Source organism: Lissotriton vulgaris, chromosome 6, assembly GCF_964263255.1.
Source record: "Lissotriton vulgaris chromosome 6, aLisVul1.2, whole genome shotgun sequence".
Classification (NCBI taxonomy): domain Eukaryota; kingdom Metazoa; phylum Chordata; class Amphibia; order Caudata; family Salamandridae; genus Lissotriton; species Lissotriton vulgaris.
This window is the reverse complement of record NC_141694.1, coordinates 1108754205-1108771833: the sequence shown is the minus strand read 5'-3', so window position 1 is coordinate 1108771833 and position 17629 is coordinate 1108754205. Positions and strand designations below refer to the sequence as shown.

General features: G+C 44.5%; 1 protein-coding gene across 1 annotated transcript in view; it reads right to left on the bottom strand.

Moving 5' to 3' along the window:
* Positions 1 to 7424: 7424 nt before the first annotated feature.
* LOC147708496 (serine/arginine-rich splicing factor 7-like) overlaps positions 7425 to 17629 on the bottom strand; it is a 54649-nt gene continuing 44444 nt past the window's right edge. Inside the window, exon 7 of the mRNA XM_086927185.1 lies at positions 7425 to 7703. Coding sequence (XP_086783311.1) covers positions 7658 to 7703 — 46 coding nt within the window. The 3' untranslated portion in view covers positions 7425 to 7657. The remainder of the gene's footprint in view (positions 7704 to 17629) is intronic.

Here is a 17629-nt window from a genome sequence, read left to right as displayed (position 1 = left end):
CCATCCAGTTATGGGTAGACATCTATACCTGGTCTTCTCAGGTGCACAGGCACCGTTGACAGGCATGTTGTGAACACTCTAGCTGCGGATTTGATTGTAAAGTGTAGCACCCAGGATTGTTAATGTACTCCAATCCACAAGGAATGGGAGGTATTTCTTGTACCTATGATTCATTGGTATACAAAGGCAGGTGTCTTCTAGGTCTTATGTGAACATATTGTCTCCCCTACTTAGGAATGGGATCACTTCTTGTGACACGGTCACTCTAAAATGCTGCGTTTGTATGAACTTGTTTAGGTACCCAAGGTCTAGGATAGTTCTCAGTGTTAAATCTTGTTTTGGTACTAGAACGTATACGGAGTGGATGCCACCACCAGGTTCCCTCTGTGGGACTCTATGCCCTGCTATTTTGGGAGTTTATCTCTTCTTGACACTGTTTGCACTCCTGTTTCCTGAACGGGAGACAGAAGGCAGTGGTTTGGTGAGCTCTATGCAGGATTTGTTTTATAATGTTTAGGACCAAATTGTCTAATGTGACTGACCTCAGTTACTGAAATAATACTCCAAGTCTTCCCCCTACTGGTATTATGTGGCAGGGTTGTTTGCAGTCTCCCTTGCAGGTTGTCCCCTGCCTCGGGGTTTTCAACAAAACGGCTGCCTCATTGGTTGTTGCCTTTACTGCTGAACAGGTTGCACAGCAACCTGTTGGTTGAAGCCATGCTGCTGGTTTGTTGAGAAACCAGCTTTTCCTGCTAGTGTTCTGGAGGTACCTCTGCTCCTGAAGGACATTCTGAACTGTAAGGCCCCTCCTCCATGGCCTTAGCCATTTTGTTGTCCTTCTTGATGTGTTGGGAGTGCTTCGACCACGGTGATCCTAAGAGAGCCTCTCCTGTAAACTGCATGTTTGTAACTGGACTGTATCTATTGCCTTGAATCCAGCTATTCTGAGGCATGTGTGCCTCCTCTGTGTGGTGCCAGTGCACACAGCAGTCTGCTTGAGATATCGCCTGACTCCAGAACAGATTTTAGGTAGGAGTTGGTGAGGTTCTTGCAGTCCTGGATTACTGCTTTTGCTCTATTTTAGAACTACTCTGGGAGGTGCTGCATCAGTCTTTACATTTCCTCCCATTGTTGGTGGCCATATCTGTAGAGGAAATTGTTGGAATTTTCAATTCTCCATTGAGTCACTGACTCACTTTCCATTTACTGACCCACCAGGTCCATCCTCTGGATTTCCTTCTCTGAAGCTGGACGAGTTGATGTAAGAGAGTTATTCCTTCTGGCTGGAGCCACTATGATAATCTGCACCAGTATGTACCCCTTCATGTACTGGGGTCTTGTGTGGACCACTTATATTTTTTTCTTTCACTCAAGGATTAGTCACTCTGAGGCAAGTTTCTTAAAGGCTTCCTTGCCCTGGTCTATTATGCTGGGGAGCATAGGCAGGTATGAGTTTGCCTATTGAGACGTGTTGGAAAGTGGGTTGTTGGTAGGGGCAACTGTTGGTCTGCCATTGGCAATAAGGCCACTAACACCTGGTAGGACTCAACATAGGTCTTAGAGAATTAATCCTATGCTCAACCCTTGGTAATGTGGCTGCAACTGACAGACTTAACTTCAAAGACAGGTATGTAAAGCATTTAAAAACACCAATTCGTTTAAATAATGAAGACATAACACAATAAAAATACACCAATTTATAAAAAAAAAAATAGGAAACATTTTTATCTTTAAAATTACACCAAAACTACAAAAATCCAACGTAGGGAACCAGAGATATGAATTTTCAAAGATTTAATGAAACAGAGCACTTAGAAGATTACAGCACCATATTGCAATACCTGCTTGCGATAGACCAGGCCAAAGTCAAAGTTTCAGGCCATGCGCGATGGAGCCCTGGCCGGCTACAGCTCGCGGCAGGTCCCGGTCTCAGTTTCTACATTCACACTTAGAAACTTTTCTGGAGCTTTCCTCCTCGAAGCCCTCCGAAGCTCCCAGCCGCCCAAATTCGGTGAGGGTTCACCGGCTTGCATTTCGACAAGCTCCCGGTCAACTTCTCTGGAGCGAAGTAGACATTTTTTCTTTAGTGCTTAAGCTAGGCAATCCAGGAATACAGGCCGACACGCAATGGAAGGCTGGCGGCTTGGCGTTCACGGTTGCTCCCGGTCACCTTTTCTACAGAAACCTTTCTGGAGCTTTTTTTCGCAGGGTCGCTCAATGCTCTTCATGTAGCCGGATCTGGTGAGAGTTCCCTGGCTTCAGATTTCTTCTAGTCCCGGTCAATCTCTGGAAGTTGGAGCGATGGGAGATTTTAGGGGGACGAACCTGGTTGGCTTGGTCGGTCGCAGTTAAAGGCAGGCAGCCTGGCTGGCCAGGTTGAGTCGGTCCCTCTATGGTGCTGTTTTTCAAAGTTCTTGAACTTCTTCCTAAAGTTCCTCACGGGGTCCCAAAGTGTCTCAAACTCACTCCAAGTGTCTGGAAGCTCCAGGATGGTCCTTGAAAGTGGAGGACTTCAATTCCCACAATCCAGTGGTACAAAACTCTTACAAATTCACTAGAGGCTCTCCAAGGTGCGGATTTAGTTGATGTTCCAGATGAGCTCTTTTAACCTGTAGCTTTTAGGGGGTGTGACTCTTCAGTTCTTTTTCAGCAAGATAATCCACAGGGCCGTAGTTGCAGATGGTGCAGTCTTCAGAGGTCAGGCCTTGGAAATCTTTGCACAGCAAAACTTCTCAAAAGGGCACCTCTTGCTTCAGTAAGTTTCAAGCAGCAAATCTGGAGGGCTCTGCCCCTCTCAGATACTTATTCCAAGTTCTCTGGGTCAAGCAGGAGGTCACCTCGGACCAATGGGAGCAGGGTAACTCCTCCAAGATATGACCACATCCTGCAGTGTGTGGCATTATTTTGTCCCAGAGTGCATCAAGTCTTCCAAATCTATAATGGCTGATTTTCCAGCAAGGAGGTAAGAGCTGGCTAAACACACCCCTAGGATGGCTAGTTTACTTAGACTCTGCCCCCCTGCATCTGCTCACACCTTCCTTAATCCTGCCATCTACCTAAGGTGGGAAGTTCAGAGTTTTAAATGACACTGTTCTCTGCTCTCCTCTTTGAAGAACATAGTTTACGACTCCTCCCCCTGGCTTGGCATTCCTATGGAACAGCACACTGCACTGCCAGCAGAACTAGTTGACCCCAGGGGCTCTTTATCACCTCTTCAAGGCAGCCTGGCTAATCCACTTAACTCTGACCAATCAGGGCAGACCACTAGAAGGCTAAATTTGAACTTTCAAACTAGAAAGTCTTATAACTTCTTGTATGTACACTTTTGGGAGAAATTCAACAATATTGTATTGTAATTGCATTTATATAGCGCTTACTACCCCTGACGAGGCGTCAAAGCGCTTTTTCGGCAAGTAGCACGCTACTCCGGGACCCATAGAGGATTCGTGTTGAATTAGTATAGTGAAACATGCAAGTACATTTTAAGTGGTGGATAGGTTAATCAGTTATTTGGATTTGGAATGATAGCAGAAGGATAGAGGAGGACAAAGGTCTGTATTTATTTATCGCTTGTTGACGCACGCTATTCCGGAAGCCTATAAAGGATTAGTGGTGAATTAATATGGTGAAATATGAGGTAATTTCAGTGGTGGATATTAGCCTGTTACTTGGAGTGAGAAGGATAGCGGAGGGATAAAAGGGGAAGACAGATTAGCATTCATAGATGTACAGCCTGTGAATCCAGAAAATTATTCATGCTGCTAAGCACAGGTAGATTTTGGGAACCAATATTTGATGCTGCTTAGGAAATGGAAGCGTTGGATGAAGCTTCCGACTCTTTGGTAGGGCTTTATTTACGTAGGTAGCATTATTCAATTTAGCGGTCTAATCAAAACGGCCGGGTGCCTTTAAAGTTTATGCCGGAATGACTTTGATGGTGGTAATTGCACTTGTGATATCCAACTACTGGGCTTTTCAATTAGTCACAGAGATAATGTGCATTTGCTTACACTAGACAAGCCTTCTTTGGGATCAAAGCACAATTGCAATTGTCTTGGCTATATAGGTCCATGGCTCCCTGCTCGACAACGCAGCCACAGCTGAGGTTATGTGAAGGCGGGGGGGGGGGGGGGGGGGGGGGGGGGCTGGTAGGAGGAGCAGCCACCTTGCTCCTAGTACAGAAAAACTTACAAATGAATGACACCCTGCCTGTAAGGGAGGCAGAATTGGACAATGTTAGCCAATTGGGAGAGACCGAATAAATAGGCATCTCCAAGCTTGGGGGATACCTAGGACACTACAGAGATCAACACTATCTGTTTGAGAAAGACCATGGCTTTATTGGGTCAGAGTTCATTAGATACTTACTTGCATGTTCGAAATGGTGCAAGGGAACACAGATTCCCAGGCAAGACCCACCTGAGCTTTAACCCTGTAGAAGTTGTTGTGTAATGATTTGTAGAGCACATGGCTACCCAAAAAGGGTTTCCTAGCACTAAGCATCATGGGTATAACATCAGAATCTTGGCACAGCTGCATAATCAAAATGGCCTAATCTCAAAGCAGTAGGCATAGTGTTCAAAATTTTGGGACCTATATTGGAGAAAGACCTACCGTCATCGTAAGTTCTTCTCACTCTGAGAACTGTAAAAAATAAATTTTAAAAAGTCTATTGGATGATCGAAGAAGTAGACTGAGATGACAGGGTTCAACCAGAGATCTAAGAAAAAGTGACCCTAAATTTGAAAAAGCCTTACGCATTTAACACAGCGCTTTGAAGTGGATACGCTTTACAATTTAAAGCTAATACAGATCTCAGAGAAGAGTGAAGACAGACAAATATTTATGCAGGTGAAAAAGTCTAGTAACTAACTAAAAGCCTGGTTATTTATGAAACATCTACCAAAAATGGCCATTTCTATGGGCTTGGGAAGAATCAGACTAGGAGGAAGCAATGTTTCACCATAGGGAAGTAGAAGTAAACACCATATTTTAATAATGACGATTCAAAAATTCTGCCTAAGGAGGGCAACATTGAAGGTATTAGGTTGAACCTACAATCTTTGAGATTGAATGAAGCTAGAGATCAAGAGTGCTCAACAGTAATTTAATGAAAAATAGACGTAACGGTTAAGTTGGGGAATTCACTATGACGAAACTCCACTGCAAACTGGAGAGAAAACTGAAAACAAGTCTAAACAGCGCAAATAAAATCTTCAAGTCCACCATAAAACACTCCCTCCAGTAGATATGGAACACCAAACTCACAGCTCTTACAGATTGCATGGAGACCAGCACTAAAGGCAGCCAGTCTCCTGCCGCCTCCAGCAACATCAACCCCTCACAACACATTTGCAACAATGGCTCGGAATTCTTAACAATCCCCTCCATTTATGCAAATCAACCCGACCCAGTCACCCTCGCAACTCAAGGTTGTCATGGCAGATGAACGAATCCTGACCTAGTAGATTACGATCATCGAAATCGCTGCTACCATGAAAACCATGCACTCTAGGGCGCTGACCCTTGCCCCCACCACGCCTTCACCAAAGGACTCTTACTATTCAATGAAGCACTAACACATCTGCAAGACCTTCATTGACTCAGCCACATTCCCAAACACCTGGGAACCTGCCAGTATCATGCACCTGCTCAAGAAACCACCCACACACCCAGCAATACTTCAAACCACAGACCCAACTTCCTGCTATCATACCAGGCACAGACCTTAGAAAAACTAATCAACTGATGCCTCCCCGACCACCTGAGCCATCACCAGCTCAGATTCTATGTAGTCTGGATTCAGGCCCAACCCCAGTAGCCCTCACCAACCAGACATCTGCATGAGCCTTGACAGACAAAACAGCCCTCATTCTCCTGGACCACTCTGCAGCATTTAAGAAGGTCTCACACTCCATTCTCATCAATCGCCTGCATGAGATTGGCATCTATGGCCCTGCTCTTCCCTAGATCTGCTCCTAACAGAAAGAACATAAGCTAGCAGCCTGTCCCCTTACTCCTCTCAAGCCCGCAAACTCCTCTCTGGCGTGCCTCAAGGCTCATTGCTCAGCTACTCACTTTTCAATGCATACATGATCGCTTTGGTCAACATCTGTGTACACAAAATTAACATTCTCTTAAGCAGAAGACGCTTAACTCCTGCTCTCACTATTGGACAAAACCTGCAACACAAGAAACAGGTTCACAGCCTACATGACTTAAGTCGATAGCTGGATAAAAGCAAACTGTTAAGCTCAACAACAAGACAGAAGTAGTGACCTCTGGCAAGAACACCTCACCATGGAACTCCAACTGGTGGTCGGACGAACCCAGAACCACACCCCACATCTGGCACCACTAAAATAGCAAACTGGACATGCCCGCACAAGTTAACGCAGTCACTGTATCCTGCTTCCACACTCTCAAGATGGTGAGGAACATAATAAACTGGCTGTTAAGCAACGCAAAGGAAAAAACGGTCATTAATGGTCTTGTCTCAAGCAAATTGGTTTATGGGAACACACACTCCGCTGGGATAAACAAGCAACTTACTTGAAGACTACAAGCCATCCAGAACTCTGCAAACAGACTTTTCCTCAACCTCCCAATCACCCACACATCAAGGACCTACACTGGCTCCCAAAATACTCACATCAGACTCCACAAAAACATTCAAGATATTACACAACTCAGGCCCCACCTACTTGAACAGTTGCAGCTCCTTCCAACAAAAACAGACCCCTCTGAAGGACTCCTACTTGCAGACATCTCATTCATATACACAAAGCGATCAGGGCGATGACTTCAGTTATTTTACTCCTAAATCGTGGAACAACCACCCATTTCACATCAGAGCTGCCTCCTCTCCTTGAATTCCGCGAGAAGTTGAAGACCTGGCTTTTCAATTAGCCAACATACAATAGGCAGGGCTAAGCACAAGTACCTGCTCAGCACCAAGACCAAAACAGGTAGTTTACATCTGTAAGGATGTCCACCAAAATCCTGGATCTTGGACTAGATAACAGGTCTCGCATGACACCTTAGGTTGCATTAGCTCACTGTTGAGGATGGGTTACACAAAAACACAAGACAGGATGTAGAAAGAAGGTCATTCCTCTCATGCTTATGGGATGGTGCCATTTCAAGGCTCAACTGTTTCACATAAGATGTACTGAACATACTATCTGAATGTTTTTTCTTTCACAAACATAAAATACGTTTTCAGCTGGTAACATTGTTGAGAAAGGGGTACCCAAACTGTAGGGTCCTCCAGGAGTTTGAACACTGGTTTTAAATGCTTTAAAAAGCAGAAACGCCATAGGAAGTATTGCCAAGTCCACTTCTATCTACATTTGGGATGGAGAAATGGTGTATGGGAGTACCACCCTGGCTGAATATGGTCAAAGATAGTCCAGACAAAGACACGGGTTGAAACTGAGCATGTTTATAACCAGATACAAAAGCATGGCCAGAGGGTATTTAAAAACAAAAATAAGCAACTTGCTAATTATTTTTTACAAAGAATCTTAAAATAGCCAAATAAACAATCTTAACAGTATACAACTGAAAACACCCGTCTGGCCAAATTACATCAAAAATGAACATCACAAAATATACAATCTTCCAAATATCTGAGGACTTCGGCCCATCTCTCGCCTCATTCTGGACTGGCACTCCTTGCGGGACTTGCCAAGGGTGAATTACTGTGAAGAGAAAAAATATATATAATGAATGTCACATGGACTACGCAATCCATCTACTTTTTTCAGCGACTCTCTAGACTTATAGTACAGGCAAGCAACCCTTGGCAGTACCAGAAACCTCTTTTTTTCATCTGGGAACACACAGGCATGATTAACAGCCACACCTCTCCACTCCGATCACAACGGTTTCCCAATCTTCAGCAAATTAAACCTTTGTGTGCGGACAGCCCGGGCCGTCAGACGTTACAGTGGGCGTGTGCGGAGGATGGCCGGGGGTCGTCCGAAACACGCCCACTCAATTCCCCAGCACAGCGGCAGAATTAGCGCCGCGGTCAAGGGGTTAATGTATGCATGTTCTAAATCAATTCCATTTTTGAACAAGTAGCAATTTAGTGGTTTCCTTTTGTCAGAACTGTTGGCCATCAATTTCTATACCAATTTTGCCCATGTGGCAGTAGGAGAACACTGCATAAACAACTCTGCACAGCGTTATCAATTGTCACTATAATCAAGAAAGGTAAACAAAACCTACATTTTTTATCAGGACCATTAAAAGCTATACCCTGAACAAACTCCCCGTTTCACGGATAGGATTTTAGCCTAAACTCTAAAAGATTGCGACACAGCATGCGTTACCCAAAGGTTCTTCCAAAGAAATTTAGTTTAAAATTCTGGACAATTATATAAAAAAAAACAGGGATGTTGAGGCAGAAGTTGACGCAACTACCATCCTCTATCACCCCACGCCTTCGCAAGCAAATTCCTTAACCAACTCATTATCCTCCAGTCACAGAACACTCTTCATGTCAACACCCACAGAAAACCTAAACAAATCTTCCGATCCATGCCACACCCTCAACGCCCCCCTCCCCCCCCCCCCCCCAAAAAACACACCCTCCACAGAAAATTCAGCGAAAAACATAGGTCCTTCGGGTGGTATGCCACTCAACTCTTCATTTCTAATCTATACTTCAATAAGGATGCCAGAGATTCACCGCTATCAGGTAAAGTACAAGTGCCACTGGTGCAGTACCCTCTTCGGCAAAAATGACTGCCTCCTTGGGATGCAAGGTCACTTACAGTAATCCTCAATGCCCCTGCTCTTGCATAGCCTCCCTGGAGCACCATACATCATGCCATGTACATAATCTGCCACACCAAGAACAACAAAGGGGGCAAAAGTTACTTATCAATAACTATAAAATGTCCCTATTTTTCTTTTTTTGCTTCTCCTCTTGAGCTGGACCAGTACATGGGTAGTAATATCCACTATGACATCAAATATATGCTCCCAGCGCCTGGTCTGTTTTAATATTAAATGTACCCTTTTTGAGCTACCTATATGGTCTTGGGCATCCTTATCTATACAAGGTGCCAATTCTTTTTGTTGAACCACACCTCTTCGCTACGGAGGTGAGAGAGTCATGTGAGTCGAGAAAGGTTTTCAAACTGCAAAACTATTGTTACTGGCAAGTAACTTTTTCCTTTAGAAACACAAATCTCAAGATTCATTACCTTCAATTGAGAGGTTGGTTTGAAGTTAATGTGTGGTTGCAAACAGGTGTCTCAGTACCTTTGGTTACTCCCCCTTAGCTTCCCTGTTGGACTTCATGTGGTAATATCATGAGAAGGTGGAAATTGTTTACCTTTGGCTGTCACAAGTCATTTGGTTAGAGTCGCCCCTTTGTTACTGGTAGTGTGAGATCTTGGCTTGCTAATCAGCATTTTTCTTGTTAGATTATAGCATGTTTGTATTATCCACGTTACAACAATTCCTTTTGTGACGGGGACACCTAAGCTTGCTGGTGCGTAAGACAATGCACTGAGTCCCCGCTTAGAAGTTTTGTTTCCTCCAGGTAACAGTACTTCTCTCCTAACATTTAGAGTGTGCAGTACTTGCAGCCTGCTTCCTAGTTGAAAAAAGTGGTTAGATCTCATTAACGTCCTATCCTTGTGCATCTGTTGGTATTGTTCCGGCACTGCAAGTGCTTGTAACTAGTTTACTGCGATTAGGGAAGTCAAGGCAATCAGAAAGGCTATTTTCATGGTTAGGAACTTAAGTCCTAGTTGGTGCAAAGGTTCAAATGGAGCGGTCACCAGGAACGTTAGCAGCAGATCACCTTTTCACATAGGTGTTGGCGATTACCTTGGCGGTGCAATTCTCTTTGCTGCTTTTTATTTTTATAAACTGAATTTTACTGGTTCTTAAAGCAGAAAATAACACATAACATGGGACATCAGTACAGTAAGATAAGGACATATTACATATATCTTACACCCCCCCCCCCCCCACATGGGAAGTCCATAGTATTCTCATCATTTATCCCATATCTTTGCACGTTTTTGGAGAAACCCCCATGCCTCCTATAGGGCCCTCTCCTGCGTCGCGCACCAGTTCATTGCCTGTTTCCTTGTGCTATTAGGGGAGAGGAAGGCAGCTGCCAACCTTTCCACCAGGATCTGATCTTCCCCAGTGTCACTCCCTCAAGGACTTCCAATAGAATGGGGAATGGGAAGGCGTCAGTGGGCTTCCCTTCTGCCCTTGATAGGACCTCAATGATCCTGCCCCCAGTATCCCGCAATCAACGGGAAGCCCAACACAATATGATAAAAGTGGGTCGGGGCTTTGAAGAAGCACCAACATGCTACGCGCCAAAGGTGCTCAGGTGTTTTGTAGGTCTCGTGCAAATAATTAAGCAATATGAGCCGAAGCCTGGAAGATATGATCTGCACTCTGGGCACCATGTGAGTGTCCCTCCAGTCAATCTACTTGTATGGCTTACAAGCGCTCATCCATATATATTCTGTGCTGGTTTGGAAAGCACATGATCTTGTTCCCCAATAGTTTGTTTAGGCAGAACAGGGTCATTTTGGTGACGGAATAAATCTGTACTACTCTGCCTGTGTTGTGTCTGTGAAAGGCTCTTCCTGAAGGTGTGCAGAGTGGGGGAGCGTCTGATACTGACTGGAAGCTCGTTCCAGGTCTTTCCTGCGACGTAGCAAAAAGGCTCTTCCACCTGTTCTGGTTCAGCTCCGGATCAGCCTAAGAGCCAAGTCTTGAGGCTCTTCCTGAAGGTGTGCAGAGTGGGGGAGCGTCTGATACGGAGTGGAAGCTCGTTCCAGGTCTTTCCTGCGACGTAGCAAAAAAGCTCTTCCGCCTGTTCTGGCGCCGTGGATGCATGGGGTCTCTGCCAGGGTGAGGTCAGCAGAGCAGAGGTTCCTTTTGGGTACGTGGAAGGAGACTCTTCTTGAGGTATTTTTTGGTGCCATGTTGTGGAGGGATTTGTAGGTGTATGTGAGTAGCTTGAAGGTTACTCTTCTCGACGAAGAGCCACTAGAGGTCTCATAGCTGCTGGGTCAGGTGCTTATGTCGTGGGGTTCCAAGGACGAGTCTGGCTGAGGTTCTGGATGGTTTGGAGCTTGTGTAGTAGGGTTTTGTTGATTCCGGCGTAGAGGGAGTTACCATAGTCCAGTCTGCTCATTTGAGTGCATGGGTGACGGTCTTTCTGCATTCAGGGAGGATAAAATGAAATTAAAAATTACACTTCTATAGCGCACAGACTACCCGTAGGCCTCGCAGGATCCACGTTAAGGGCTTGTGGAGGGAGTTGAAGCAGGTGAATGCGACTGCGTAATCTGGCGGGTCATGTTGAGTGAGAAGTCTAGAATGATGCAGAGGTTTTGGGCGTGGTCTGATGGAGTCAATGGGTTTCCGAGGGCCACCAGGTGTTGTCACTGGCGGCGGAGTAGGGTCCTAGGACTAGGACCTTAGTCTTCTCGGAGTTGAGCTTAAGACCGCTGCTTATCCAGGCTGCAAAGTCATTCATTCCTTCTCAGAAGCGGAGTCTAGTGTCTTCGGGGTTCTTCGTGAGAGATGAGCTGGGTGTCATCGGTATAGAATACTATGCTGAGCCCATGCTGACCAACAATTGTGGCGAGTGGGGCCATGTAGATGTTAAAGAGTGTGGGGCTGAGCGAGGATCCTTGGGGTACTCCGCAGTTGATCTTTGTGGGTTCTGAGATGAATGGTAGGAGTCTGATCCTTTGGGTTCTGCCGGTTAGAAAGTAGCGGATCCAGTCGAAGGTGATTGCCCGTATGCCGGCGTTGTGGAACCTGGCTGCGAGTGCTGTGGGAGACCTAGTTGAAGGCTGCGGAGAGGTCTAGGAGGATGTGTGGCCCTGGTCAAGTAGCATGCGGATGTCATTGCTGGCAGCGAGGAGGTCGGTCTTGGTGCTGTGGTTGCTGCGGAATCCGGACTGGGAGGAGTCTAGGAGGGCGTTCTCTTCGATGAAGGTGGTCAGCTGGGGTTGACAAATCTCTCCGTGACTTTGGCTGAAAAGGGTAGCAGAAAGCTGGGCCAGTAATTTTTCATGTCAGTCGGGTCAGCCAAAGGTTTCTTGTGGGGCGTGACCTTTGCCTGCTTCCAGTCATCTGGGAAGATGCCAGATTCGAAGGAGGTGTTAATGGTCCGGCATAGTTCGGGTGCTGTGGCAGCGGCTCTGTATCCGGAATGATTTTGCTATCATGAAGTTCAATGGTGCCTCCAACAACAGCCTATCCCTCACGGGAACGGGAGATCATTTCTCTACTTCTAGAGAGCACCCCAGCAATTGCAGTTTCTGTATGCTGTCTTGGCACTGAATAAGAGCTCCTTTACCAGCCAGTTGACCAGTCGGTTACACAAGTATCCAGTCTTCAGTAAGCTGCCACAATTTGCAAGACAACTTGTAAACAGTCTTGGTGCAAACTCTCTCACATGGGAGCACTTTGAATTGGTAGTTAGAGTGGTTTAGCATTTATTTTGCCCATTACTCATCTGGTATGTGCCCTTCAGGTCTATGGCCACTAAGTAGACTCATTTCCTTAGCTCTGGAATGACTTCTTGCAGTGTGGTCATTGTGAACGTTTGTCCTGGTCAATCTATTCAGGAATCTGAGGTCTGTGCGAAGAATCAGTAACAGGTTTTGTTGTGGGATGAGAAAGTATGTAGGAGGATAGTCCCTGGTTGTGCTCCTCATTGGTACCTCCATTTTTTCTCCCTTTTGTGGATCATCTTGTATATTCTGTTCTAGAAGTTTACTTTTTCATACCGATCGCTTTGGCTTGCAATTTGTTGCTGTCTCCAAAGCAATGCAGAAGCAGAGTTTTAGTATATTGAGTGCAGATCTCTCAGAGGTAATTTCTTTCAAGTCTCGGAGAATACCCCCCCAGCGGGCATCCTGCACTAGGTGTTTGATGTCAGGGGCTTCTCTTCTTCAGAGTCATTTGGTGCCTGTGTCTGATCCTCTTGTGGTCTGGTCTGGCCTTTCCCACTGGCTATGCCTTCATAAGGAAGGTCTCTGTGCTGACTGATCTTGCTATTGTGTAGTAGTTTCCTGTTGGAAACTCCATCACACCATTGGTTGTAACTGGGTTGGTTCCTTCCCTATACATACACACACACCTTTAATAAAAAAAAAAAAAATATATATATATATATATATATATATATATATATATATATATATATATATATACACACACACAGTCCAAATCCCCTTCACCTGGAAGAAGAAAAAGCCACACGTAGGTAACCTGGTCCAGCACACTTTATTGCGCGGCTTTCTGGCATGACGCGTTTCGTAATAAAACTTTTTCAAATGCCTTCAATCCTTGAATGCTCGCCAATGTCCACCTTTTAAACAAAATGTCTTGCTGCGATTGGCTGCTGACACCTGACAGGTACTAGGGAGTATCCCAAAACTCGTCACTCCGGGTCTCAGGAACGGCAGTCACAAGGCGTATATATATATATATTGATCACGTGAGCATTTGGGCCTCAGCTTGTTGTCTTTTTGGATATTGCGTGACAACTTCGTCGTTGGATATATATATATATATATATATATATATATATATATATATATATATATATATATATATATATATCCCCTTAACTGTAAAACTGCAAGGATCTCATTGCTATAGGAGCGTCCTTATCTTTCTTCCTATGTTGGGAGTGATTTACTGTTGCAGGGTCATTTGGTACATCTGGATTCTTATCATAATCATCTCAGGGGTCAGAGTCATGTGGTATGTCTGGGTCTTGAGGGATATGATGATCATCATCCCCATCCCCGAAATAGTCATCTTGTGAGTCAGGTGACTCTGGAGGTGGTGAATTTGATGGTGTAATGTTGGGAATAGGAGGAGGAGATGGAAGTATATAAGGGGAAGAAGGCTTGGTACCCATATCTTTTTTCTGCTTACGGGGTATAGGGGCATCTTGTGGGAGGTCTAACTCTAGAAGGCGTCCAGTGTTTAGATCAATAACAAGTCTTTTATGTTTTCGATCTAGGAGGCGTTTCTTTAGATGGAAGTTCCTTGGAAGGAGTGTCCGTTCCTTTCGGAGTAGCTTTCGGCATCAAATATTTTAGTTGAGTCTTTGCGTGCCGAGTATTTGGAATGTGAATCCTTAGTTTTAGCCGCTTTAGGTGATGGAGTCTTCAGAGTGATAGGTTTTGGCTCCAAACTTCTCGGCGCAGAGGTTGTCTGCTCCGAGCTTTTTGGTGTGGAGTGTTTTGGCTCCGATGTTTTAGGCTTGTACGATTTTGGTTCTGGCTCTTTTGGTTTGGAGGGTTTAGGCTCGAGGTTTTCAGTGTCGAAGATGTCCTCAGTACTGAAAGCGTGGGAAGTGGCCCAAAGGCGCAACTAGAGCCAAATTTCGGAGGGGGGGCTAAGAAAAAATTCGGGGGGGGGGGGGGGGGGGGGCTGAACCTTTAATTGGTAGGCAGAGTGGAGCTGCAGGGCCTCCAACAAGGGGTGAAACAACAGCAAGGCCTAATTACCATTCAAATGGTCTTTTAAAGACCTGTTAAACGATCGGGTGCGGCTCTGTGTGTGCCCGGGATCTGTCTCATCCCAGGCTGACCACGAAGGGGGGGGGGGGGGGGCTAAAGCCCGGTGAGTTCAATGGGTGTTGCGCGCCTGAAATGGCCCATGTTTGTCCTTATGTTTCTATGCAGAAGGTGCTGGCTTGTCGTGTCAGGCTCTTAAGAGTCTGAAAATATTTGCTTCAACCTATTACGCCGTGTGTCACTGCAAACATACATTCCACTGCTGCCTGCTTGCGTACATAGATTTGGGAAGCTGGGGTACCAAAAAGACACTTTCCTCGACGTCAAGAGCGTATTCCCCAGGCCTCTCATTTCCTTGAGTATTTCCTCATCTCTTTAGACCTACATCCCCCACCTCAATCTTGGAGTTGGGCACACTAAGCAATCTTGCATTTTAACAGTTTTTCCTGGACTTTAAGAGTTCTGGGGAGGTGCTCTTCAGACACCTCGCATCCTTTGCGTCTTTCAAGGACTGAAGTACATACTGTCTTTTTGAGCTACTTTTGGTGGCACTCTGGGCAAAGTGGTATTTTCCTGCTCTAGAAATAAACATGGTCAAAGCACATTTAAAAAACAAAACAAAAAAAAAAACGACCAGACCACAAAGGCTGCGCGAGGAGGAGACCTCAAGATGAAGCAAGCCACTTCGGTATGTGTGCGTCTTGCATTCTTAGAACTGGAATAAAGTGGGTAGAATTTACCCCGGGTCCATAAATATGATAAAATACTGCAAGGTCTACTCGAGAGGGCAAAACCATTCCCTTGACTCCTTCACTTCTAGAGTTTCTACGACTTATTCTAGCCCCTCCCCATGAAAATAATAAAATGCTTGTCAAAACTTAAAATCTCACAGATTTGAACATGCTCTTCCTCAGGTTCTGGGATGAGAGGTTATGTAATCAAATATTTGCTGTAATCAACACTATCATGTCAATTTCAGTTACCATAAATTACTGAAACATGACTATCACCCAATAATATTACTATGGCTGCACACCCCGCAGCCTCATCATTCACCAACTCTCCACATGCCTCTCTGGGAAGGAGGGGTAGCGATGTTCACTGCACTCCATCTTCTTCATCTACTACTTTTTTTTTGTATTGCCGCTGTTAACCTTATTCTTGCCATTAGACGCTTACAGCCCTCCTGGTCCACACAACTTTCTTAAAGGATCTGAAGTATGCTTTGACTTCATGAAACCTTGTTAGATCTCAATGCAGATTTAAACTGATCATCTTTCGGTTAACACTCCTGGAGTTTTAGAGACTTCTTGCTGAATCTTTCACAGTTAGTTCCTCATTTCAACCATATTCTACGGCGAGGCCTCTGAAAATATTTTTTCCACATTTTAAATCTTACCGACCCACTTTCTCGATTGTTCTCCACTTGACAATTCAGACATCTTCTACTTTCACTCCCTTGCCTTCTTTTTTGTTACCTATATTACCCGTTTTTGCTATGATCTGCAAAGCATGGATTCACTTTCTGAAAGTGAATCTCAAGAAAACGGATTCTCATCTTTCCAGCCCACCTTCTCTAGCACACATTTGCTTTCCTCCCACTCAACCTTTGTTTTCCTTCTCTGCTCACATTAAGAGTATTGTTTTTAATCCACCCTTTATTTTGCACCATAGATTGCTTTAGTGGTCAATATAATCCCCATCAGTGGTTGAACATTTATATATTTTAGTTTACTTCTCTTATTTCCTCTGCCTTTGTAAATCTTTTCATCTCCTGCCATGACTAACTGCATTTCTGATTGCTTTGAAAATGTTTAGTTTTTATGTACTGTATTTAAATTCCTTGACTCCCTTATTAGTCTCACCTGTGCTCCATTATATCATTTTGTTTTCGGTCTGATGCCCTGCTCTGCTCCATTTTTGCTGACAACCCCTTGCCTGTCTTGAGATTCATTTCGATTTCACTATTTTCCTCTTCTGGCTCCCAATTCGTAAACTGTGCTGCCTCCATCTGCAAGATTGGCTAATAATTTATGAACATTTAAGAAACTGCTGAAAGATAACCTGTTGTCAACATGTAATTCAACTTGAAGGCTATTTTTCATTTTTGGTATGGTCTATTTCTGTTATGAGCTGTAGATAAACGCACAGACCTATCCAAATAAGTATTTTAGGGCCCATCCTCACTAAAATAAGTTCCCATCATCCACCAGGGGACAACATATCATTGGTGGAGCAATTTATCAAATTCTTAATTGATCACTCAAGCTCCACAGGTAGAAATCTTCCTGGGAGACTAACCTGTAGTGGTGAGTTCTAAAAGAGATCTCGGTCACAGCTCTCTTCATTCTTAAATAAATAAACACAGCTAATTTTTACGTCCACTCCAAATACTTGATTGTGGATATCCAAATTGCTACAGAAGGAAAGATCAAGACGAATAGATCTCTGTCAATGTCAGATCACTTCCTTATCCACTTCTCATCCCTTTCTTCAAAAGCCCTGTATGTAGGCCAGCCAAAGAGAGACCGTAACGCTACCAATCTTGCTATCTGAACTTACACTATAGCTTCATTCCTACATGTAATCCTGCCAGAATAAGACGTCAGACTTGCAAACTAACAAGCTCTTACCATGGGTTTGGCAAAGAAAGTTTCCAGATCAATATTAAAAATAGCTTAACCTAGAAAGGATCCAGAACCACCGAGATGTAAAAATACTTTTTACTCGAAAACTAAGATGGTAAGCAAGGAGACAACTTTTCGGAGCGGTCATTATTCTATAAAAAGGTTCGTTCTTTGAGGGGAAGGTAAAAAATAAATCCTTACTGCCCCTCTAGACAGTACATGGTTGTTGCCACACCATCCAGAAACTCAAGGTCACTTAAGTCATCCTTCCAAGTATGGACGCCATAAGATATGCTCAAGACTACTGCCAAAAGGAACTATCCACTGATTTCTAGGAACCCAAACACCTATTACTTCTCAAAAATCAGTACTTCTTACACTCTATTGCACTTAACTACTTAATGGATCGCTGGCAAGGCTCAGTGCTAGATTTCTTCCCCCACACACACCAAAATGCTATCA